Raw genomic sequence first — 27,804 nt, 5'->3', positions numbered from 1 at the left:
GACATTTCCCACTCTTGCATTTGATAGTAGAAGTATGATGGAAAGGGAAAAGAGTAAGGGAAATTCTTTTTATAGCCCTGTCCTGAGTGGTTTATTCCTCTCTGCTGCTTATGTCCTTTTCCTCACGATGGGTTGTTTTCTCACTGTGACATGGCCTCAATTCAGAGTTTTCCCCAAGGAAACATAAAGATAGGGACAAATATGTCAGGACAGCTTTCCACCTCTAGTTGGGTATCCCTTCTCTATCTACCTTGCTATTCTCAGTGAATCTGAAACTAAGTGCAAGCTTTCAAGGCATCATCATTTCTGGAAGAGTTCTTTGAATTCATACCCCAAAGGTTCAAAACTGCACTAACAATCTGAAGAAAACCCTCTCTAGGTAGAATGCAAATTTTAGTTAATAAAAGAGAATTTTATGAAAGAGTCTTTCTGGTATTCTTTGTATTCCAAATATCTACAGAATTTAAGTAAAAAGGCACTCTATATTTTTATATACACTGCTTTTTGTGATATTAAAAATCTCCTGAGTTGGCCTTCCTCTCACTATAGAACTATGAAAAGGATCTCTCAGTTTGTTCTTGATGATTAGCTGAATACAATTATCTGTTTTTACACCATCCTATTCTGACCAAATTCCATCTTTTCCAAAGGCTCTACCAAATATCAGCACCTCTCCAATTCTCACTCCAGAGAAAGGTTCCATTTGTGATTGTGTTCCCAAGTATCTCGTATGTGAGATATAGACTCCATACTAGAATGACTAATGTTATCTACTTCAAACTTTGAGATTAACTGTTCCTGATACAGCTGGTTGTTCAATAAATGTCTATTGCATAGCTGGTTGGAAGGATGGATGTATAAAAAAAGAGGCCACTTTGGTTTTGATATGCTTTTAAGCTGCTGTCAGAAGGAACACAATGAGAGAGAAAAAAAAAACCTTATGCATAGGCGCATAGGTTTTCTAATAGAGGAATAGTACTAAAGAAAGCAGTGTGATTCAAAATTGGAACTAAAGAAAGAAAGATACGTATTTTCTCTGCAACTTATTCTTTACCCCCTAAGTTGTTCTGACATGTTTCATCAGTAGGGAAATCACAAATCTGGCAACTTTGCATTTATAACTCATACTTCCTCTTTTCACAATCTCTGAGTGATGGAATGAGGGGAGAAGCCATAAAAATTTCTGAAATGTCATAAACTATAACAAGTCATTCATAATCAATCAGTTGGTTAGATACAGGCCATGAAGCCATAAAGCAACCACAAGCTAACCAATTTAGAAAAAAAGAAAGAAAGTATTTTTCTCAGCTTGAGAACAGTGCTTTTTATGGAAGTTTTTCCTGTGTAAAAGATCTGCTTTCACCTTCTGGGGACTGGCCGGGATGGAAAGGGGCCATGCCAGCAGAGTGAAAGAAGGAAGGTTCTTTTCATGATGCCAGTTATTACCAGACATGAGAAGAAAGAAAGATATGAGAAAAAGAAGAAGAAGGAGGAGGGCCATTCTCCCAAGATTTAGAGTTATGTCTAGCTTGCTGACTCAAGAAATTTGAAAAAATTTCAGAAGCAGCTTGTTTGAACTAAGTCAGACTCAAACTTCTAGAAAAAAAATAGAAATAATATGTACATACAATTAGAGTCCAATTCTTTTGTCTGTAAATTTATGTAACTTTATATCTTTACTTATATTTTTATTTTATTTTTTACTTTGTGTTATCATTAAGTAGATTTGCAAAGGAGTTTCAATTCAACATGGCAATTTATGAATATAATGCATTTTGAACAAGGTCACCCCTTCCATCTCTCTTAACCCACACATTCCTTCAAGTTCCTTGGTTCCATGCTCACATATGTATACTGAATTAGTGACTGTATTTACCCACCCTTCTATTAACTTACCTGCCCCCATCCTCTTAACCTCTTCCCCAGATCACATGTTTCAACTACCTGATTTTCATTTTATTAAACTAGAAGTTAATTCTTCAAAGTACTATATCATTGTGACTCTCTCTGTGTACACATTAGAAAATATGTTTATGTATATATGCATATACACAGATCACATGTATATGTTTTATATGTTTATAATTTATATTTAACTTCTATATATGAGAGGAAAATATGCATCTTTTGTCTCTGTGAGCCTCTAAAGTAAGCTTGCAAAGTAAGCTTCTCATAGCTTCTAAGGTAAATAAATAAATAACCAACACACATGGCATTATCTGATTACCCAGTCGAAATATAAATTTCTATCATTATTGTCCAATTTTTTCTCTGAGTTTACATGGCAAAATCTATAAGAAGTGATGGGATAGGAAAATACTGCCTTTTAAAATGAGTTAACAAGAAATTCCTAGAAGAGGTGCTTGTTCACATCTGTTAATTCTAACTACTAAGGAGGTGGGGAACTGGAGGATTGGGTTTTGAGGCCAAACTGGCAGAAAAGGTAATAAAATCACACTTCAATAGGTTGGCATGATGGTGCCCATCCATCATCCCAGCTACATAATGAAGCAGAAGGAGAATGGAAGTTCCAAGTTTGACCCAAGGAAAAAAAGTGTTGGTGAGACCCCCTTGTCATCAGAAACAGGACTAGGTATGATAGTGTGTGCCTGTTTCCTGTTATACCAGCTATAGAAATACATGAATTAACAAACAAAAATCCAAAAATGGCTGCATAGTTAATCCATATAAATTTTCAAAGACCTGAATTAAAATCCTATGACTTAGTATGTTCACAAAAAAATAAAATTAAATTAAAAAAATTCTATTCAGGGAATCCAGGAAAAAATACCATACGATGTACTAGGAACTGTAATAGTATTTTCATTATCATCTCAGATTTTATATTACCATTCTTGCAATAATTAAAATTTACAGGTCCTCTATGTTTTATGAAGAGAAGAAGAGTCAAAAAGCAGTTAAAGAAATATATACCAATTACAACAACAGATAGCAAATAATTAAACATCTTCTCTTCATCTATTAGGACACCATGACAAACTACCATAAACTAAATGACTTACATACAATTAAAATTCACGTCTCATCTTTCTGAAAGTTGGAAATAAGCTGGTTGCTTATTTTGCCAAGTACATCAAGGTGCATGCTGGGCTGGTGCTGGTGAAAACCCATTTTGTCAAAGATGACACCTCATTTAGACCTCACATAGTGGAAAGGGCAGCTAGCTCTCAAAGATTTCTTGTAAAATGTCCTAATCACACTAATGATCCAATCATTTCCTAAAGCTCCACCTTCTAATGTGATCATATTGGGAGTTATGATTTCAAGATACAAATTTGGGGTGGATGTAAACATTCAGATAACAACACATACTCAGAAAAATCTACCACACTTTAAGTTATCAGTGACACAAAACATTCATTAACATCAAACTATATCAGAGAAATTTGTGAGAAATTTCAGAAACATACTCTTGTTTCCTGTTCCAGCAGCCAGGATAGAAATATCTCTTCTTTCACTCATTGTCCATTATCCTGATGAGCTGTGACACCTTCTCGAAACTTTACCCAATATTTGACATGATTCTCCTGGCAAAATTGACAGTTGTGACTATCACCCACCAATCAGTTCTCTAAAAGTTCATTTGTTGTCCTATGTTATTCGTCAATTATATGTAACATTATATTGAGTGATTTTGTACATTTTTAAAGATATCAATGATCAACAGAGTAGCCTAGCACCCATTCATTATGTAATCTATTCTGACCTAGAAATTGAGAACTTCTGCCTCAGGTTCATGTCCCATGAATTTTTTGTTTTATAAACGCTATTATTATGTGTTTGCATTTTAGCATTTCTTTTAACTTCAAAATATCAGTAAATTTTTAGTAGAGATTGAAACTTGTGAACATCAAATTTGCAGTGATTGACTTTGCCTGCAACCACAGTATATCTGAAGAAGTCTACTGGTCCACTTTATCCAGCATCTGCTACCAACAGGTGATGGATACTGGGAGCAGTTCCTTGCCAGCAGATTTTTTCTCCTACAAACATCCTGTTTCCAGATGTTTCTTCCTCGCTGTGTGTATTGAATTATGAGTCCCTGGGAGGTGATTGTAATCACTGAGATGACATGCCACACCTGGAATCCACTCTCTTTCCCATCACCTAACTTCTCATGGTTAAATATCAAGTCTAAGTATTGTAAAGGGAAGTGGTTGCTTATTTTGCCAAAATACGAGTGCTTCATATCCACTTACAGGATTTAGGACCTAAAATATCGGTACATGTATAATGATGTAATTATTTTATGAGCAGATATCATTATAAATGTTTACAGGACAGCATGCATATTATCATTTCTCATAAAATGCATAGATTTGTCCAACCTTGGATCATTTATGTATTTGAAATATGTAATTAAAGTGACCGGGCAAGAGTAAAATCTCTGTAGATTCACTTCTGTTTAAAAGAGCAAAGAATATATATGTATATATCCTTTTAATAATAAATATTAGTATGTTATACATGTTTCTACACATGAATATATGTTTATGAATGTGTTCATAGTTTACTATAATAAAGTTATACCTACATTTATATATCAAAATGACAAAATTTTTGTTACAACTGTTTTCATTAACTCTCATTTTCACCATAAATTCATGCAAATTTGTCTCTATTTTCTTTCCAGAGTATTTTAATGTCTCTATTATTTCTGTTCTGTTTCAGTTAAGCTGAAAGTGTGCTCCATTTAGAATGATTTGTATTTTTTTATTATTTGCCTGAGAAGAGCTCACAAAGAGTTTGATGATCATATGTTTCAAATGCCAATTAAATTATGTCATTTAGAAACATTTACATTGGTATGTCACTTAGGAATAAGTCTTTTCCTCAGTCATATCAACATTTGATCAAATATGTTATATTTGTAATCATATCATCCTTGATTTCTTATGGCTCTGTAAAAAATAATCAAAGATAGTACTGAAAGTATGGGTGCGTTAATTAGCAGTCATAGCACATTTTAGTTACTGGCATTAAAAGTGACTATTAAAGCATGTATCTAGTATAAAGAATCAGAATGAACAATTATAATGAATCTAGGGGGAAAACCATGTAGTTTTTATAACTACCAAAGTGACTACTTACTATATTTTTATTTGACCTGGATTATCAATGTATTATGATTTTGTTAACATGAGCGAAACCTACATAAGACACAAGTAAGCTATGAGCGCTACCCAAGTGAAATTTGAAAGCACTTTCAAAGTTTAGGAAAGGAAAAATACTGAAATTAAACTCAAGCAGGATACATGTGTTACAGCAGGTTAAGAGCTAAAACTGAAACCAGGTACTTTTCTATATTTGTTCCCAAGGTATTGTACTGAAGGGTTACAGTTACGTAAATAAGATAGTAAGTGCATTTCTTGTTACCCCTTCCCTCTTTATCTCCTACCTTTCCCTCCTCTCCAAACTCTCACCCCCCAAGTTTTAAGATCATTTCCAACATATTGTCTTGTGCATATTACTATTGCATTGATTGCCCCCTGTCCTTTGCCTCACCATTCTCTTGTTCCTCTTCCCTTCCCTAATTGGCATTTTATATACTTTTCTACATTTTAAAACATGTAATAGCTTATTTAATTCTCACCACAATGAGAAGCAGAGTCTGAGATGGACTAGGAACTTTCCTTGATAACACAGCTAGTCATCAGAGAAGCCACAGACTTAAAGGATTAACTGAAACCATTTTATTTTCCAAGAAAAAATCTAATTTAATGTTATTGTGTATATATACCATATTAAATTACAATTTTTTCTTGGAAAATCAAATGGTTTTATTTAATTCTTTAACTCTGTGGGTTCTCTGATGACTAGCTGTGCTATCAGGGAAAGTTCCTAGTCCATCTCATTGTCTCATTTGTTAGGAAATGGAAAGACTTGGAAAAAATCATATTAAGTGAAGTAAGCCAGGTCCAAAGAAACATAGGTCCCATGGTCTCCCTTATTTACAATAACTAGTATCTGTCTGAGACAAGCAGAAATGGTCAGATAAGTTGATATTAAGCGAAATGAACCCCAAGATAAGGACTTAAATGTTTTTTCTTTCTTACTATGGTTTCTAACATATTTATAAGATATTTCTTTGTTGCTTTGAATGTCTCTCTCCCATGGTATAAGCCATGTTTTCACTGTATTTGATGTTGGTTTACTTTGTGGAGGGGAAGGGAAAAAACAAATTGTTTATATGGGGATACAGGTGAACCCATTGCAACAATGATATGTACAAGATATTATGCCGAAAATGAACTTTACAACTTTGGGGAGGGTGGGATGGGAAGGTATGGGAAGGAGAAACAAAGGAGGAGGCAACAATGCTTGATAAGAAATGGACTCATTACCTTGCGCATATAATTATAAACCCTCTGTTTGGTATTTTTACAATTAAAAAATCATAATTTAATCCTGCTTTAGAGACTTTCTGTCTACATTTACCAAATTCTATTACAAGATCCAATTCTGTGATATAAGTTTCCACAGTTTAATAAATATAAGACAAGAATATAATGGCTTAGCTAAAGTTTAGTAAACTTACAGTGCATAAGACCATAGCAAAGGTTCTGGCAAGTCTTGAAATATAGACATGTTTCACATGTTTCATTCTGCATTTTCTAGTTTATTTTTGAGGGTATGAGGGCAGTCCTAAGGCTTGAACTCAGAGTCTGGGCACTGTCCCTGAGCTATTATTATTATTATTATTTGTACTCAAAGCTAGTGCTTTACTATTTGAGCTGCAGCTCCAGTTCTGCTTTTTTGGTGACTAAATGGAGATAAGAGCCACACTGATGTTCTTGCCTGGCTGCCTTTGAACTAAGCAGCCTCTTGAGAAGCTAAGACTACAGGCATGGGCCACCAACACTGAGCTATGAATCCACTTTTCACAGTCCTTAGATTGTGTTTCTTAGGAGAAAAACAGCAAAATAAAGATCTTACAAAATCTAGACCTACCAGTCATAGATACAAAATTGAAGTTAGAAATGCTTTTGTGAATCTGAAGTCTTACCTCCAGTAGCTATTAAACCAGTAGATAGACAAAATGGGTGGGCTGTTTTCTACCAGATTTTCCTTGTATGTGACTGTTTCAACAAAATAATCCTTATTAGACTGAAGATGCCTGTCTAAGACACAGATAATTTATATTCCAGTTTATTTAGCACAAATCATTTACAATATATATTTCATTTAATTCTAAAGCTTTACCATTATTAAATATCCCATACACCCTGAACTACATAATATCGAATCATCAGACACTGACCACTAACAGTTTTTGGTCATGAGGTTCAATAAAATTTATATTTTCTTTTTGGTGAGGACTAGAAGAGATTTCCTAGATATTTCTTTTTATTGAGGAAGCTATGTATAATTCAAAAAAATGGGATGAACAATTATTCTGATCTCTGCACGTTTTCTATTTCAGTTCCTCCGAAGATTTATGACATCTCAAATGATATGACCATCAATGAAGGAACCAATGTCACTCTTACATGCCTGGCTACCGGAAAGCCAGAACCTTCCATTTCCTGGCGGCATATCTCCCCATCAGGTAATGTGGGAATAAAGCACACCAGTATTGTTTGTGCTGTTTGTTATTCTCCTAATACTCCTAATACTTCAGAACTTCAGTCAACTTGTTTAGCTTTTTTGTATCTTTTTCTCAAGGTAGGTAAGGTGCATGTATTTCCCACATTACACTTTATACTTACAGATAATATAGTTCATAAAAGTCAAATGAAATCTGTCAGAGCCCAGAATAAAATCATCTCTTGATACCTAGTCAAGGTTATTTTCAAGTTAGTGTATGGGATAATCACAAATCAATAGACAAAAGACTCAAATGGAAATATCACCAGAGGGGGAAAAAAAAGATCTTCATTTAAATGTGTAAGGGATTTATTCAATTGGCATTCACATGTTAATAGGCCAGCATGAACTGCTAAAGTAATCAGGGGAGAAAGAAATTATACAAATTGTGAGGTTGCTGGGTCTAATTTCAAACTGCTGTTCAGAATCAAGGATTTTTGGAGTTAGAATTAAATTTTAACTGATGAGGAAATGTAAAAACCCCAGAGTTTAAGTACTTTGCACACATAGATCACATAGGTAGGGGAAATTAAAGGCTGTAATATGTTTATGGGTTTCAAGTGCTTCTGCTGCTGTGTACATCTTCCGAAAGAAATTAAGCCAATTTTAGAAAGTTGAGGATAATCATCATCAAAACAGACTGTTTTCAACAGCCACCTTCTAACAGTTGTGTACAATTTAAAAGTTCGAATTATATAGCTCTAAGAATTCCCTGGAGGTAAAGATGATAGTTTTAACAAATAAGATACAACTTCTTTGCAGATAAAATTTTCTCTTTTTTATTTTTATTTTTATTTATTTACTTTTCTTAGTGGAAATGGCTCCAACAGAGCTGCAGCAATGAAACTGCTTTTAATGAAATCAGAAAGGAACGTTTTATGTAAGTGTAGAAAGAACACAATTGGAACATCTATTTTATCTCTAATGCTTTCTTTAATATCACTTATCCTTAAGTGTCTTTCAGTTTCCTCATTTATGCAGTGACTCTAATGAGACTCAGATCACATGCTTAGAATTAGTATTAATGGGACAGAAAAATCAATAAAACAGCAGTACATACTTATATAATATGCATTATGGCTTTATGATATTTCTAAAGTTTGAGTGTGCTCTTGACTGCCCTCATTTTACTCTCTTGAGCTACTATAATATAAAACTGATATGTGAACATCAAGTTCATGGCAGGAGTGGAGTGAGAAAATTTCAGGACTAGTAATTAGATATATCTGCTCTAAGCTGATTTCCTCACTCATCAATGCAGTCTTTGTAAAAGCCTTTACCTTCTGTGACCCAGAGCTAGCAGACCCTTAGTAGACCCTTGACTGCTTTTCAAAAATTGAATAATGAAAATCTCCCACTAGTTTATAACTTGACAGACAAAATTATATGCATTTATTTATGTATATTATTTAATAGATATATATCTATTAAATATATATTAAAGAATGGAATGATAATATTTGGCTAATTAACAAATGCAACACCTCATATAGTTATTTTTGCGGACAGAGCACTTGCACTTAAAGATTGCGCTGCATTTTTTCTGGAATACAATATATTGTCACTAACTATAACCATCACTAGATATTTTGAATTAATTCCTCATATCTAACTGGAATTAGGTATCATCGACCAGGTACACATCCATACTATTGTAGGACTTATATAAGGTAATATACATAAATGAGCTTTTAAAAATTAATTTGTTGTTATTATAGAGATGATATACAGGAGGGTAACATTTACCTGCATCATATAATAAGTACACTTCCTTTTGTACAGTGTCATCTGTTCCCCCATTCTCTGCCATTCCCTCCCTCCCATCTCTACCTACCGGCTGTATAGTTCACTTTCATCAATGTACAATGCAGTCCAGAGCTACACTTTGTTACCCTTTGTCCTTGGATTCTGTGCCTTCCCCCAACCCCTCCACAGATATGCACAGGAATACATTGTATACAGTGTAAGGTAAAGAATACAATCATCAGAAAAACAAACACGCAAACAAAAAAACTCCTTTGTTTCCATATCTTTGAAGGTTGCTTCACTATGTACATTATTTTGTATCCATATGAGGAGGCCCTTGGGTATTGCACCTTTGTGATTCTCTCCTAAGATTATTCTCTTTTGGTCTCATTGTATGTGAGTATTTAAAATCCTGTGTAATTCATCATATCCCAGTGGTGTTTGCTTTTTTGTTTTTGGGTCCAGTCGTGGGGCCTGAACTCTGGGCCTGGGTGCTGTCCCTCAGCTCTTCAGCTCAAGGCTAAAACTCTGCCACTTGAGCCACAGTGCCACTTCCGGCTTTTTTTTCTTATATGGTGCTGGGGAATCGAACCCAGGGCCTCATGCATGCAAGGCAAGCGCTCTACAACTGAGCCACTTTCCCAGCCCCATCATATCCCAGTGGATTTTAGATCTAACTTCCACATACCAGAGAGAACATGTGCAGATTGTCTCTGATCTTGGTTTACCTCACTTAACATGATTTGTTCTAGTTCCATCCATGTCCCTGAAAATGACATTATTTTGTTTTTCTAATGGCTGTGAAAAATTCCATTGTATATAGCTACCACACTTTTTGGTTGCACACATCTATAAATGTGCTTTTAAAAGTACAAAGTGATGTGTAAATGTAGAGATAATTCTTAATTTTCTTTCTAGGCATTTGCATCAGATATGGAACTAAAATTATTTTTCGAAGAATGAAGCACATAATCTCAATCTCAATATAATTTAAGATTAATATTTCTGATTTAACTGTCCTACTTAGCAGGGCTTATTACTATGTATGTTCTTTTTTAAAGTGCTCAGATATATTTTAGTTTAATTAAACAGCAGGAATGTTAGTGAAGTTATTAGAATAATGATAATAGATTACATCATAAAGTTGAAAGAAGAGAAATTGGATTTATAAATTAAACTATGAGTATATTTGTTTTTTTAAATCTTGCCATACCAACCAAATAAGTAAAATTAACATAAATTTAACAATTATGTTGTAAATATCTCCACTCAGAATATTTTGTAAATACTTCTAATAATTTTAAAGTATAATTCATTAATGATTTTCATTCAACTGAACAGTTACTATGGAGTTTCTGCATGAAAAAACATGTCTGACAATTTTGTGAACTTGTTAAGGTTTACATATCTATATTTGTAAAGAAATTTGTAGGTTTCACTTATCTGCTTGTATTTTACTGAAGAAATATCAATATTATATTAATACATGTATGTGCACATATACAGACAGAACATATAGTTGTATTCCTATAAGTTCTTTGAGCTAATTTTAATATTTTTCTATTAACCAGGGAGCTAAGTAGAATCTTTAGTGTGTGTTTAATCTTGAATTTGCATGAAATTAAGTTTATCTTTTTGAAAATTATAAATTGATGTAGGCATTAAAGATAAAAATTTGAGAGTTCCTAACATGCTGACTATAGTTATGAAATGAGTGAAATTATCTAAAGGTAAAGTATATGAAAGCATGTTCTGATTTAAGAAAGTACATGAGTGGAATTTGATGATATGTTCAGACACACCCTAAGAGGTTTTGAAATGCTCCTTTTCCTACTGAGTAAGTTATGGATCAGAAAACACAAGTAGCTCCACAGACTATCATAATTTAAAAAGTATTATATAGTATATATGGCTTTGGTCATTCTGACTAAAAAAATTCAGAAACATCAGTACTTTTGCATGTACTTCTGTTTTTCTTTGTCCTATTATGAAAGAAAAATGTCAGCGCAGGTGACAACATGAGAACAAGGCTTAGGTTAGAAACAGTGCGAGACAGTCTATGTCCATAACAGAAACAATGGTGGCCACTTCTCATACATGTGTGAATTGTACCAGTAGCTTTAACATTTCTTGGTGATTTGTTCATGGATTATTTTAGTTTTAAAATTCAGTAATAGCCAGGTCCCAGTGGCTCACACCTGTAAATCCTAGCTACTCAGGAGGCTGAGATCTGAGCATCATGGCTCAAATCCAGTCTGGGCAGGAAAGTCCATGAGACTCATCTCCAATTAACCATAACAAAACTGGAAGTGGCATTGTGGCTCAAGTGGTAGAGTGCTTGCCTTGAGCTGAAGAGCTCAGGGTCAGCTCCCAGGCCCAGAATTCAAGCCCCCAAACCGACACACACACACAAAAACACAGTAATAATTATCTGCTTACAGGAAGATAGCTCAATATAACCTCTACATAATTTATAGAAAAGAAAGATTAAACCAGATCACATCACATAGTTGCTATTCTTCTTGTTCATTCAGACTGGTGAGTGCACTTTTACTGAGAAGTCTCTGGATACAGGAGCTTTCTGAAAGTTCATATCAATGATTTGTATATTTGTATTTTTATGCAGATGTCTTTGTATTTGGGAATCAGCTTTAAATTTACTGTTTAGAAACTTGTAAAATGTACTACTCAATTTTATCCATCATTATTTTTGTCAATTTTGCTAATCACTTGCTCTATAAATTAAGTATATACCATATATAAAGAAGCTACTTGGCTTGTGAAAAGTTTTGTTAAATAAATCCAGTGTAACTTGAAAATATTACAAGTCCAAATGGATTCAGTACACCAAACTCACTGGGAGAACAACATAGCTGAGCACCATAGCATACTATATAGTGTAGGTTATTTATCTGTGTAGCTGTCTACTTCCACTGCCCAACTTTGTGCATGAAATTAACAAATATTATCAAAGCAGGAAAAAAAACAGAATTTGAAGTGTGCTTTCCATTAAAGACATTGCCATTTCTTTACATCATCATATAGCTGTAAAATCCTAAATTGACCATCTGTAATTATTTCTAAATATTTCAGTGTATATTTTGGAAGAATAAGAGCATTCTCTTTATGTAACCTTATTTAAACTTCAGTAAATTTGGTGTTAGAGTTCATCTGATTAGTCCACTTTCCAGTTTAGTCAACTGGTCAAGATGTGTCTTACAGAACCACACTTTTCCTCTCATTATATATATTTATATATACATATATATATATATAACATGTCATATAATATAATATAATATAATATAATATATATGTATATATATGTATAATCCAGCCCAATAGATTATACATAGCAGCCAAAACACTTTCATTTCCTTTGTGGTAAGTACTAATTCCTCAACTTATTCTCTATCATAGAGCATTAACAGTTTTAACAATGCCAATGTGTTCTCTACTTAAGTTAGAATGCTTCATGTTTCCTTATGATTATATTCCAGTTGTGGCCAGCAGTATTACTCAGTAAGTGAAGCCTTATTTTTCTTCAATTACTATATTCATTGGTCACTCATTTGTTTGTTAATTTCAATTAACAGATGAAGGTGCTGCCTTATTTCTACTCTGCAAGATTTCTTCCTTTCTATTTCCTTCATGCCACCAATAAACAGTATCTATAGGGAGAGAATTTAAAGCCATGGCAAGCTAAATCTGCTATGTCTCAATCCATCCTTGGTTTTGACATTATTGTGATTCCTCTATGAGCTAATCTTCACTCTGTTGAGCCAACTGATTACTTTTTCCTAGCCTCAGTAGTCATTTCACATCTACAAGTTAGTACTTGATGTTTTACTTCAAACATCGCTCAGTGATTCTATTTCTTTGTTTACTTAGTTTATTCATCAGGTTTATGACATGGATTATAGAGTGTCAAAATTGTTTAGTATTGTTCAGAATAGTTAACATCTTTAATTATTTGATGCTAAAATTATCCCTAATTTGGCCAGTGAGAGTACATCATTCTGGCTTCAAAATCATCTCAACCATCTACTGCCTTAATTTTATTAAACACTTACATATTTTCTAAAATCACAAAATGCCAGGCTCATCTTTCATGTTTCCTTTTCATCTCTGTAATCAAACATGTCACTTCAAATGACTTGATCAACTTGGGGATTTTAATTATGTGTCTGTTTTAAAATACAGCACTATTGTTCTGCCTTATATTAAAATAATGTTTTTAAAAACATACAGAAGTCTAGAAAACCTCTTATAGTATTCTACCAAACCTAAATAAATTCGAGAAAAGTCTTGTTCTATGGAATAGTAAGTCCAAAACAGGTCTTAATAAGGAAAATATAAGGAATCGATTGTAAAACCCATAGATACTTTGCAGATCTTTCTGCAGAATACTGTCTCTTCTACCAATCTGATTGTTTACATATTTGCTAAAGTTGTTTTGTTTCCAAAATTCTTAACTTAAAGTATATATGTTCTTTTTTTATAATTATCTTTGAGTAGTTGTACAAAGGATTTGCCATTTAATAAAGTAGCTTATGAATGCAATATATCTCCTACTAGAAATATAAGCATCAGATCATACCTGTACTATAAGAAGCTTAACCTCAAACTTAGTATGAGATCCAGGGCTTCCCCTTACCAACATGCTGTAAGATGTTGATTGACTTCTTTAAACTTCAAATCAAGTACAAAATGGCCATAATTATTTAACTGAGTTCACAGAATTTTTTGTGTGTTCCGTGGGATAGCGTAGAAATTGAAAGTTTGCATTATAAACATCCAATAATAATTGCTGGTATACTACCAGAATGTTCTTTAACTTTGGCCACACAGAATTTCCCACATCTTTCTGAAATTCAGGAACCTATTCGTGATCCACATCATTGCTGTCAAATGAGGTGATTTTGAAGTTAAAAATTATTTTAAACCCTTAGAGAATATTGAAAAGTTAACACAAGAATCTTATTTTCAATATAAGTAGTTATCAATCATCTATTTCTTATTAGGTTAACGAGTCAAGACTTAGTCAAGAAGCATTGGAAAAATTACAAGATACATTTTAAAATAATAAATGAGATATAACAAATTTAGAGAAATTTTGCATGCTTCTTTTCAAGGATTTATTTATCTAGTATCGTTTTTCTTGATCTTTATTTTCTCTAAATCCATTCTTTGGCACTTGCATTTTCTAAAGATGATCATACTTAAGCACAATGGTTGTTATTAGGTGAAAAAAATATTTTTTTTCACAATGAATGCAAAATTTGACCACAAACATTGAGCTTTTTTTAATCCATCATATACATTTTTATTGAATACCTTATTAATCTATGGAAATTAAGACTATTTTATAATTTAAGACAAAGACAATTTCAATTCCCATCTTTACCCATTTGTCAGACACTTATTCCATTAAATACATTTTTTCACTTTGTTTCAATTTTTCCTTTCTAGCAACTCCATGTATATCTAAAAAGGCTCAAGTCCTATGTAATAAGTCAATTTCTTGGCACCTCTCATTTTGTTTGAAAGCCAAATACTGAACATTTATAAATGAGACTTCAAACTAATGGTCTGAGATCTCAGGGAAGTGATAGAATGAGATTTCAGGAGACTAACAATTTTCCAAGAACAGTTAGCAGTGAATCGTATAGTTCAAGTCAAATAGATACAAAATAAATAATTATATTTGCAGGACATTATTTTGTAGTCATCAAAATTCAGATACATTACAGATCATGAATGATAAATTAGAACACAAGGGAATTAAAGAATTTATATGTGAAGACATAGCTAAAGAGTAGAAATTAATTATGGAATTTATTTTTCCTCTGTTAGCAGTATACTTTCTTTCTTTCTCCATTCTACAAATTCCACTCATTCTACTAATAGTTTTCCTAGAATGATTATTAAGTATCACAGAAAAAATCAGGCATTCATTTCTTTGTAGTTAAAATGAACCCTGAACTATATCATTTGAATGGAAATAACTCTGATTCTAGCTGCTATCTTTATTTTTCTATAGTTTCATGGAACACAGAACTCCTTGTATACACAGAGATTGTGTTCAAACTCATACTACAAGACATGGAAATGCATCCTCTGCAATTATTACTGCACCACTGGACACACCTCTCTCCTTTTGACTTCTGCATGGTTTCTTAGCACTAGTAATTAAATATTCTAAGCATAGACAATTGTTTCTTTTTGGGTGTTTTTCCCTTAGCCTGATCCCTCTAATATTATACAATTATAGAAGCATGCAACTGTAAATATGAATCAGTCACTTATTTTTCTTGCAGTCTTTGTATGGGTATAAAATATTCACACAAAGAGGTACTCACATCAATAGAATTTAGTCAACATGATTTAAGTAACGTTTATCCCTTCTTTTCCATAGTTTAGGTGGTAAAGTACTTTCATGTCACATATTAAGCTTCAAATTAAAGTCATTGTACAAATTGTCATGATGTTCAGAATGTTTCAATAAATTGCTCCACAGACAAATATACGTTATATCTTATATTTTGAAATAATAATAAATACACAGGAGCTTGCAAAATTGCATGGTTTCCATGAACACTTTACTCAATTTCTTTCAATGGTTACTTCATGCACAACTATAATATTGCATCAAACTAGATAATAGATATTATTTTCTGTATGTGATGATGTATTTCTATTGGTTCTCCTCTACTTGTGAGTATATCAAAACTATCAATCAAGACTAAATCACATTTTTTAAACTACTAGATGTTAGATTTTTGAGATTGTCCAATGAGATTATTTTCAGGATAAATAGGATAAACCAAGTCAAGTATCCATTAAGCCCAAATCAGCAATCCAAGGCCCACTTTTTGTCCCTTTTTGTCAATAAAGACATTTAGATCATGGTGATTTTCATTCATTTACATGTGGACTATGGCTACATTTTCTCTATGGAAGTAGAGTTGCACAGTGGCCAAGAGAGATTATATACCTTGCAAAAAATAAGCAATATACAATCTGGTTCTTTAAGAAAAGGTTGACTGACTCTTGAACTAAAGCTTTGAAAAGAGTTTGCATTATAATGTTGTTTCTCAGCTGATAGACATACAGGGTTAGCCCACTAAAACTTCCATAATTATATTAAATACAACCTTAAGAGAGAAAAATGTTAATTACTAATTATCAGAAAAAGTAGGAGACTGTAAGAAGTGAAAACTATTCACTAAAAACAATGCATACTCCTGCAATCTATTGTTCCACATAATGCTGAAAATAGCTCCAATCATCACAGGTACAAACTAGAAAGTATTAGTAGCTATTATTGTTCTTAATTCTATTGTCACTCCTCTTGCGAAGGAAAGTCTTCTTTGCAATACCTGCATTTGAAGCCAAGACCAAGGGTAATATGATGAAGAGGCTGTGTGTGTTAGTGCTCCTTCTGAGCTGGCAGTCTGTCACCCAAACACTGTAATTCTTTAAGATTCTTGTTTCAGGTTGGCAATCCTGACATTGTATTTTGCACTTTGATATTAGCAAAGAAAAACTCAGTAAAACCAGCAATTTATGCTGATGACATTTCAACAATACTAGATCTTCAGATTACAAGTTATGGTTCCAGTTCCATTGTAGAGCGGCACTCTATGTGGAGCCTTTGTGAATTTCCATAATGGCTTTACATAATGGATAATTATATAATGAACGAATTTACATAATGATGGCAAGTTAAACTTTTACCATAAGATTGCACACCAACAATTTATATATACAGCTAAAATTGCCTCTTTGTTCAGAATTTTCTTTATAATTTTAACTTTCAATTGTCTGTTTCTCAAGTCCCCTTTACTTCTATCCATTTAGTGGTGGGCTATGCTACATTGTTTGTATTCAGAGCCAGTTAATGCCTGCTATTTGAATATAGAAGCAGGAACATTTTTTGGTATTTTACCATATACATAAAACCAAACAATGGGCCTGATGATATGATGAGCCAATAAAAAAATAACTCACTATTTTCAGGGGAAGGTGTTTTCTCATTAAAAATAAAACAGGAACCTAACATCTATTTTATAAAACAATTTCTTATGAGATTTGGTTTTCTTAAAGAGATAGGATATTTAAAAATGACAGCAATATAGATTATACCTCTCCTTAGTGAACTTAATTTCAGAAGTAGGTAATGGTTAACATTATAGTGCTTACATCTGAGAACTGGTTTGTCAAGAGTCCTTTCACCCACCCTCCTGCCCGATGATTTCAATGTCATGTTATATGTATTGGAGAAGAGTGATTCACAAATGGTTTGGTCTAAACAAGAAAAGGCTTGGTTAAAGTTTACCCTCAAAAAAAGTAGCTGCTACTTTACTGTAAATTAAGTGTGGTTTCAAACTGAAGTGGAACTTCATGGATAAATTTCCATTTGTAATATTAAATGTACATTAATTGTATTTCAGTGTATTTTAAAACATACTTTGTTAGCTTGACCCAGAACTAGAAATAGTCACTAGTGGAAAATAAGAATGATCCTGGATCATTAAAGCTATGACAATCACTTTTTACATGTGTTCTTTTCCATAGTCAAGTAAATATTGCTGTGAGTCAAGAAATAATTACAGATTACATAGTAGTCAATAGATATTTATTGAGTTTATCAAATAACATAAGGCTTGAAAATAGTAGTCTTTATGTGACTGAAAACTTAGGTTAATAAATGTTTTAAAATTTAATATGAATGAAAATCTTACTTATGTTTATAACCTACAAGACTACATCATTCCACAAGACATTAGAGAAAAATTTAACATTTTCAAATGTCTTCTCCCTTCAAGCCTTCACCCAGGCAGCTTTCTTTGCTCTGTTTGCCTTCTTACCTTCATCTGCAAGATGGAGCTGATAACAGGATTAATATCTCTAGTTTTTACATAAAAGATATATGAAAAATAAAGAATTTGAAATAGCAATCATTCAGAATAAAAAAGCCCTTCAGTCTTAGCTATTACCATTAAAATTTCTTTTCCATTTTATCATGAGGAGATATATTAAAAGATGGTAATAAATAGTGGGCTCTAATGTGATAAATTTAACTAAATGTGAAATAACAATTGTATTTCCAAACTGAGGAGTTATCATCTCATATTTTAATGTAGAAAATACTGGAGTGTTTACTGAGTGAGAATCAGAATAATTTCCAGAAATACACATTTGAACTAATTAATCAGATTCCAAAAATCTGTAGATAAATGGAGGTAGATAGGAAACATGGAGTACTAGAAAAGGACCATTTTTAAGAGAATATTTCCTTTAGCAATATTTTGTGTTGTAGAAAAAATATATAAAACTAAATAACAAAAGAGAAGAGTCTTTCACAGAGCTCTAGTTTCCTAAGAGGTGAGCATCAGAAGGCAGGAGTCATGTCTCTTTTAGTCTTCCACATAATCATTAATGATAACACACTAAATAAGTAAAGGATACTGTGACCAGAGTAATATGAATAATGCTGTCATATTTTTATGGTTTATCAGCAGCAGCAGCTGTCATATTTATTCTTAACTAATTAGACAATCCAATTACATCTTGCTGAAACTTTGAAAAACAACATGGAGAAATAATAATTGTAATAATTTCGATTAGAAGACATCATGTTTACCCTCAACATTTCATGAAATATCTCCTAGCAGAGAGAAAATGTCTCCAATAATGATAAGTCACTGGTTTTCTCAGACTGACAAAAGGTTAATGGCAGTATTCATGGCAAATAAAATGTGTATGTAAACCCTGCCTGACAGACTGTGTCTTTAAAAAATTCATTTACTTTCTTTCTTTTTTCTTTCTTCCTTTGGGCAGTATTGGGGTTTGCATTCAGAGCCTTATTTGTGCTTATAAGGCAAGGACAAGTATTCTAGCAACTTGAGCAATGTCTCTAATCTTTTATGCTTTAGCATATTTTTCAGATAAACACTCCCTTATTTCCTGAGCTGGCTTCTGACTGATATATTATTACCTGTCCTTCTAGGTAGCTGGGACCATAAGGATGAACCACCACACCCATTTTTATTTGTTGAGAAGGTTACACTAACTTTTTGCTTAGATTAACCTTGAACTGTGCTTCTCTCCATCTCTGCCTCCTGAGTACCTTGGATTGACAGGCGGGGAACACCATGCACACCTCTAAGAAAGTAGACTTTCTGAAGTTTTTATGTAGCTGTCACCCCAGCTATTTGAGAAGTGGAGTTGGAAGACTGCAAGTGCCAGTCCAGCTCTGACAAAGTGAATAAGAAGACCCACTCTCAAAAAAAGAAGTAAAACCTCTTAAGGGCAAGGAGCACAGATCAAATCATAGAAAACTTGCTTAGTAAGAGGGAAGCGCCACCTTCAATCCTTTGTACTGAAGAAAAAATAAAAACCAAAGAACACTCTTTATGGTATCCTCCCCCCAAACCCCTCAATTTTCTTTTTAGCCAAGATTTTTTTTATTGTTTCTTTCTGCCTTAGGTTTGAATGCAATCCAGTACGAGCATATTGTTTCTGGACAGTACTGACGCTCTAGAGATGTATTCCTCCCATACATCATCGTAGCATTGTCATTCCAACGATATATTAGTGTAATACATCTTCAGAGCTCTCAAATGAGAAGCTGTCTAGGAAGAATGGGATGAGGAGCAAATTCAATTCAATTATAACACAAAAGAACCAGCTGAACAGAAGGAAAGAACTCTCCCAGAACATTCTCTGTGAAGTTGATTAAAGCTGGGTATTTCATGGAAGTATAGCCTGCTTTTCCATTGGTGACATGTCAAGCAATAACTGTAGACTTTGAACACACATCTGAAAAATGAAATGTCTTCTCAACACTCTGCCTTTAATTTGGTAAAGGCCTGATATGTATTCAAGGCATTTAATTGCTTTAAGAGGAGACTATGCAAGCAATACTATTTATTTAATTTATAAATCTCTAATATACTCTTATACAAATACATTGATTAATATAGTTTAAGCAAAAAACAAATGCAAATTTATCAAATGCAGTATAGTATTATTTTATCTTATTTTATTTATATTTGGACACCAAGATTTTTCTTTTTTATGTTTTTCTTGTAAAAATTCTATACAAAGGGGTTACAGTTATATGAGTAAGGTATTGATTACATTTCCTATTGAGCATTAATACCTCCTCCTTTGTTTTTCCCTTACCATCCTTTCCCTCACCAAGATTTTTGTTTTCTCAATGCAAAAACTAAAGTAGCATGTTTTAAGCACAGGGGGAATATGATGTGAATTAACTTGTGGCTTCATCTACTTGCAGATTGGACATGTCATTAACTTAGTTGTGATAAACTAGAAGAGATAAATATAATCGGAGTGAGGTCAAAAGTTTGTTTTTGGCATTGTAAGGTGCAAGGTATTTTAGACATCTAAGTGGAAAAGTCAATGAGTAATAATCTCAAGGAAAACCCTGGTGGAGAAATTAAACTTGCAGTTCTGTGTCCATGTTTGTTTTAAGGAGACAGAGAATACAAAATAGAAGAGATCCCAAGACCAATATGTGAAGATTTGAACACTGTACAAAAAAGGACTGAGAGTTGCTAGGCTAATAATGAAGAATGGGGAGAATAAAATATAAGGAAAGATATTGTCACAACTAGAAAGTTATCTGAGTTGATGAAGTAGCAGAGAGAATACACATAGGAAAGTGCCAATTGTGTCTGACAATATGAAATAATTTATGACCTTGACAAAAGCAGTTTTAGTGAATCTGTCTGAACTTTAGCCAGAATAATTACATTAAATAACTAGTGTAGTTAGTGGTGTGGAGAACAAGTTGAGACAATGTGGCAGGAGGTCTTGTGGTGAGAGAGAATAGAAAAATTGGGAGATTGCATTGGGTTCAAGTAGGGTTGCTGTCTTAAGAGAAAGCTAAATAGTTACAATATTACAAACCTGATGTATTTATTAACCTACTTGAACAATTAGCAAAACATTACTAAATCTTCATCTACAGTGCGCTCGCAGCCTAAGGGGGAAGATGCTATTTTACTTCATAAAGAGTTTTATTTTGAAAGGACCATAAGCAATAGTTACCATTGAGCTCTTGCACTCAACCACTCCTAAAACAAAAGAGTAGTACATAGTAACATTGCAAAAGTGTTGTAATTTCCCCTTTTATGTTTTCTCCTTAAACCCAAGAAATAGAGTTTTTTTCTGGCTTATCCAGGATGCAAAAGGAACTTGTCAATTTACGGGTGCATATGGTACCTCTCACAAGCTCTTTTCTCAGCTCAGTTCCTGGAACAATTCCTGTCATTTCTGAGAAACCTGAAGTTCCTCAGTCCCAGATCTTTCAGGAAAGCATACCATCTTCTCTTTTATATAACGTATTCTGTATCTTATTTCTTTTCTTGCTCTGCCTTAAAATCGTGTGTGCTTTAAGCCCATTCATCACTCCAGGTGTTGGTGGCCACTGATAGGGATTGTCACCTGGCAGTTTATTGCTCAAGAGTCACCATCCTTTGCATTGTGGTCTGTAACGGGAGGCAGACTCGTCAAAAAAAAAAATCCAGCCTTCCTCTTCCCAGGTGTTCTGCTGCTCTGTAGCCTCACACCTTGCCAACTGCTCCTCTCTCCATTCTGAAAGGTTGCCCAGCATATGTTGGATCCACAAAGTTAATCAGGAAGAAGGAAGAAAGCCATTAGATATTTTCCAGGTATTAGGGGAGAAAAATTTCTGCTTCTGCTCCTGTTGAATCTGATCTGTACTTTAACAAATATATTTAGTTACTTCAAATAAGGAAATATTCAGTTCAAGTAAAATTTTAGCTAATAGTTCACAGAAAAAGCTTTGCATACTGTCCTTGATATAGTTATGAGATCTTCAAAATGTCTGGATATTTTCAAATTTGCTTTTGTGATGTACTAGGTCCATGAATGATTTAAGAAAATAATCTAAAAATATTAAATTTGAATTAAGATTCTGACGTAAGCAGAATTGTATCTCAACATTTATTAGGCTTTAGTTTGCAAATTTTTCTACTCCAGGATTTCTTCCTATACATGAAGGGGTAATCAGATGTGACGGGGTTGAATAGAAAATGATTTCTACAAAGTCCACAAAATTGAAGGACACATGTTGAACAAGTTCAGGCCCTGACATAATCATCTTTAATCAGGATGTCTAGACTAAACATCAAACATGCCTCGATTCAGATGTATTTCAGATTGCCTCTCAGCCTCAGTCTTTTCATGTGATGTTGTTCAGTTTTGATATTTTTCAGACTATTCTTTCATTCATGCCTCTAAAATACTCACAAAATTGAAATACAGCCTTGAAAAATGGCATGGCTATATCCAAGGTAAGGCAAAAGCCTATTCTCTGAAAATACAGTCACAGCAAAGTCACAGAAGGAATTGCATTAAAATAAATTGAGCAGAAGATACTCTGAATATAAGTAATTCTCTAGGACTAATTATGGAACTAACAATATGTAGATCTAGAATTGTACATTGGAGTACCATCATTCTAGACAAAGAATTCATAAACAAGCAGAAGACTCCTGAAGTCTCCTGAAGACTGGAAGTGAGACTTCCAGTCCCACTTTGAGGATGTGTATACATGCTGACTACATTACCTTATATGTTGAAGCTATGATTGCTGAACTCACTTCTATCCTGACTTTTACTGTGCTCCCTTGACATATCATGAATCTGACATACATTTTAAATTAAATGACATAACTAGAAATATATATATATAATGACTTTGCATAACGGTTTCATATATTTCTCCTACCAATAATATCTTTTGTAAGTACCTATTGTCTTCCAGGCAATTTATAGTCATATTCTTAATTAAAAAACAAGAATACCTATATTATAGGTGAAATTATTTGCATTTTTTGTCCATCATGCGGCTTGAACTCTTGGCTTGGGCGCTGTCCCTCAGCTCTTCAGCTCAAGGCGAGGGCCTGCCGCTTGAGCTACAGCACCACTTCAGGTTTTCTAGTGGTTTATTGGAGATAAGAGTCTCATGGACTTTACTTCCTGGGCTGGCTTTGAACCATGATCCTCAGATCTCAGCCTCCAGAGTAGCTAGGATTATAGGCATGAGCCACTGATGCTGGCTATTTGCATTTTTGAGACAAAAAACTTGAGCCTCTTGACATTTAGTAATTTTCCTAAGGACTATAATTAGATCTTTTTGAGTCAGAATACTCAGTACTATTAGACACCAATGCCCAAAGCTACTGACCATAACTACATAACTACATAAAAATGGTAATTAATAGACCAAGAATTTCCAGATCATAGACTTCTTATTATAAAATGCTGAGGGTTTCATTTGATCATTTTCTTCTTTAGGTAGATCACTTGCATAACAAATACAAATCCTTGAATTCTAACTCTAGTACACAAAACCCCTGATGCAGATACGTGACAGACCCTCTTTCTTATATTTACTACATTGTCTTCTAGGTGTGCAGAGTAGATGGAATTTTGCTGCAACTTAGAAGGCCAATATCTTATTTTAAGGTTAGCATTCCCGATATATTGTATAATTTTAATTTGCTTTTCATTAATTCTGCAACTAATTCCTTAAATAAATCACTTGTTTGTTTTTTCAATTTTATTTTATTGTACAGATACTACACAGAGGGGTTACAGTTACATGAGTAAGGCAATGAATGCATTACTTGTTAATCAAGTTTACCCCTTTCCACTATCGCTTGCATTTCCTACCTCCCACACTTCTCCACCCGCCCCCAACCCCGTCATGGATACCCAGTTCACCTCCCAAAATTGTAATGTTCATTTCCAATATACTATCCTGTTAGTATCCTTCTTACAATAGGTCACCTTATATCAGCATTTTGTTATTCCTCTTCCCCTCCCTAGATTAGACAAATGTATATACAAGGTGCAGGGTACCAAAATCAAGTACAGTGTCAATAGGGGATATACCCCAAAGGAAAGAATGTACAAAGAAACAACAACAACAAAAACAAAATAAAATCGCATAATACACATAAAGCAATAACAATAAAGACAGACCTCTTGTGTCCCTAACCTGGGGTTCATTTCACTTAGCATTCTATTAAATGGTCAAATGTAAATGGCTTGTGAGCTTTTCAGTTCATCTACTGGATTGGGGTTTGGCTTGTTCTTTTTCAAGGAGCTTCAGGTGTATCATTAATTGTTGTTTGAGATCTCTCCAATTATTTGATGTAAGAACTCAGAACTATGAATTTTCCTCTGAGTACTGCCTTTACTGTGTCACAGAGGAGCTGGTAATTTGTATGTTCATTTTTGTTGAATATTATGAACATTTGAATTTCCTTTCTAATCTCTTCCATGACTCATTTGTGATTCAACAGTGTGTTGCTAATACTCCATATGTTACAGGATTGTCTATGCTTTCACTGGACTACCTTCGCTTTTTTTCGAATTCCTTCAGCTTTCTGCTTGAGGATTTCATGAATTCTTCTATTAACCTTTTGTTTGCCTCATCACGCTCATACAGCCTAATGTAGGCTTTTAATTGTTTCATTCATGTTTACCAGTAGTGTTTGTAAAGCATTTTGAGAGGTATCTGGATTTTTTATTAACTACTTTGTTGCCTATGTGTCCTGGGTGGGAGTTGAAATTTCTTGACTTGCCATTTTTTGTGTCTTTCTTGGCTTGTCTGCCTATTTGAGAATGAAAGAAAATACAATTCCTCACTAGAACACCAGTACCAACCCAGAGCTCTATAGGTGCACAGATTTTTGAGGTTTAAAATTAGCGATAAGTATTTTCACTTTATTGAACTTTACTTGGGAGTGAGTATATATCCAATTACACACCAGAACACAATTCTAAGACAAGCACCTACCCAGAACCCTGTAGTTGCACAGACTTTGGGAGTTTACAATCAATGATTGGTATTTTCACTCTATTTCACCTTTTCAGAGTGTGATAATATCCTATTACACACCAGAACACACATCGAAGACTAGCACTTACCCAGATCATGTAGAAGAACAAACTTTGGGGTACAATCAACAATGGGAGTTTTCACAGTATCTCACCTTTTGAGGGAGTGAGATTATATCAATTACACACTGAATCACAATTTTAAGACAAGTCCCCACCCAGAGCCCTGTAGTTACATAGGAATTGGAGGTTCACACTTAAAATGGGTATTTTCAGTCTATTTCTCCTTTTAGGAATTGAACATATCTCCATTTCCTCACCAGACCACAATTTTATACCAAGCCTGAATCCAAAGACCTTGAGTTGCACAGACTTTGGAGGTTCTCACTCAAAGATAGGTGTTTCCCCTATATCTCTCCTTTTTTTTTAGAGATGAAAGTATATCCAGTCCCTCATTAGAACACAATTTTAAGATAAGCACCAACTCAGAGCCCTGTGAGTGTGCAGAATTTGGAGATGTCCAATCCAAATAGGTATTTCATTCTCTCTCTCCTCTATTAGATATGTAAGTAGGCCCAATACCACCACTGAGCACAGTTTTAAAACAAAATCCACACTCAGGCAGTAACTTTGCACTGATTTTAGAGGTTCCCAATCATAGATAAGTATTCCTTTATTTACCTCTGCTTATCTTTGTCAGGCGAGGGGTTTTGTGTTTCAGAAGTGGGGCTTATAAACAGTTGTAATTAGTGAGTAGTTTTGTTCAGAGGTTTAGAATGGTTTGGGCCAAAAGGATAACACCCTGAGCCACTTTGGCACAGTCTCACTGACTATAGATATTGACTAGCTCAGTATTTCACACTTGGGGATCAACAGAGTAAAGAAAGAAAAGAAGGAATAAAGGAGTAGGAATAATTGTAGATGAGTGAAGTGTAGTTAGAGGAAATATTAAGATATACAATGAAATATAGGAGGAGAAAAATCAGATTAGAGGGATGTAGCAAAGGAAAGGAACAGAGGGAGGAAAGTTATTCCCTAATGTGGTTGCCCTTGGCTTTTTGGCCCATCTTGATCTGTACTGGTGGTCAGCAGGATGTGGAATTCCGTGGCTGAGCATGGAGGTGGTAAGAGATAGGTCCCTCAGTCTCTGGCGCGTTTACTTTGGCCTTGTCCGGTGAGTCCCAGGCAGCCTAGGGTGGCCACAGCAGCTGCTTGTGTTCAACTCTGTCTTCTGGTGCAAATTGCCTGAAGTTTTCCTTGCTAGGCAGAATATCTCTACTATTACAGCTCACTTGGTGTGATTTTCCCGTAGTGAATTATTCCCTGAACTGCAAAAATTGGTTTCTTGGCAAGAAACCACATACAGCCCAGCTACATCTCTACCATCTTCCTCCGGTCTCCAAATAAATCACTTTTTAAAAATTGTTGCCAACTTGAAGTTAGTCAGTGAATCAAATGATCATTCTATTTCTTTTATAGGCTGAGTCTAAAATTCTCATTCTCACATTATTCTGAATATTTCTTTTACTCTATTTTCCCATCTATGTCAAGAATCTTTCCTTTTAATTACAGAATTCTGAAGGATTTTTCTATTGATAGGGAAAATGTGTCTCTGGACTTTCCTCTAGAAAGAATGCTGCCCTGAGCCAATTTATGTAGGCACTTATGAGTGAGGCAGGTTTTTTTTTTTTTTCATGGAAAAGTTGCTCTGAGCTGACACATTTACCCAGAAGGCCTGTCAGCCTCCACTGAGTGACAGTCACAGAAGCAGCTCTGGGAGGAATAGCTTCTGTGAAGTAAGATAAAAGTATCCGTTTGATCAACATCCAATAGTTAAAGAAAGCACAAGAAACAAACAGTGGGGAAAAATCTTGCCAAATAAAATCAATAAGGTCTCTGTATGGGATTTGGGAAGTCAAACAATGGGAAAATGTGTGATTTAATAGTATTGATCTTCAGAGACGTCCTCTGCACAGCCTCTTATGCCTTTAGCAGGCTTTTGTTGTGTTAAATGTTGATCGTTCACTCTTCCACAAATCAAATACTTTTCTTGATGTGCTCAAATTATACTGCAATCTAGCCTATAATAAGCACTATCTCTGTGCTTTAGAGGTGAAATAAATAAACTGTATAAATAAATTTGAAATGGTATATTAAAATGACAGGTCTTAGATTGCTCATTACTGACCTTAGCTGAGACTTTCCCTCTGATTGGAGAGACTCTAAAAACTAAAGCCATTGAATTTCTTAGTCAGGTTTGGTATTGCTTTTTTAAAAAAAAATTGTGAAAATACCGTACAGAGGGGTTACAATTATATGGGCAAGATAATGAGTACATTTTTTATCAAGCATTGTTGCCTCCTCCTTTGTTTCTCCTTCCCATCCCTCCCTTCCCAACTCCCACCCCCCAACCTGCTCCTCCCCCCACCCCCTCACCCTCTCACCCCGCCCTCCCACCCCCTCGGCCAAGTTCGCTTTTCCACATAACTACTTGTACATATCGTTGTTGCAATGGGTCCACCTGTATCCCTATTTAAACGATTT

General features: G+C 34.2%; 1 protein-coding gene across 2 annotated transcripts in view; it reads left to right on the top strand.

Annotated features, from left to right (window-relative positions):
- Negr1 (neuronal growth regulator 1) overlaps positions 1 to 27,804 on the top strand; it is an 865,320-nt gene that overhangs the window by 475,422 nt on the left and 362,094 nt on the right. For both annotated transcript variants that reach the window (XM_013020560.1, XM_013020561.1), the window contains exon 3: positions 7,445 to 7,570. In XM_013020560.1, coding sequence (XP_012876014.1) covers positions 7,445 to 7,570 — 126 coding nt within the window. The remainder of the gene's footprint in view (positions 1 to 7,444; positions 7,571 to 27,804) is intronic.

The sequence above is a fragment of the Dipodomys ordii genome, unplaced genomic scaffold (genome assembly GCF_000151885.1).
Source record: "Dipodomys ordii isolate 6190 unplaced genomic scaffold, Dord_2.0 Scaffold51, whole genome shotgun sequence".
NCBI lineage: Eukaryota > Metazoa > Chordata > Mammalia > Rodentia > Heteromyidae > Dipodomys > Dipodomys ordii.
Note: the sequence above shows the minus strand (reverse complement) of the source record. Positions and strands in the feature narration are given on the sequence as shown.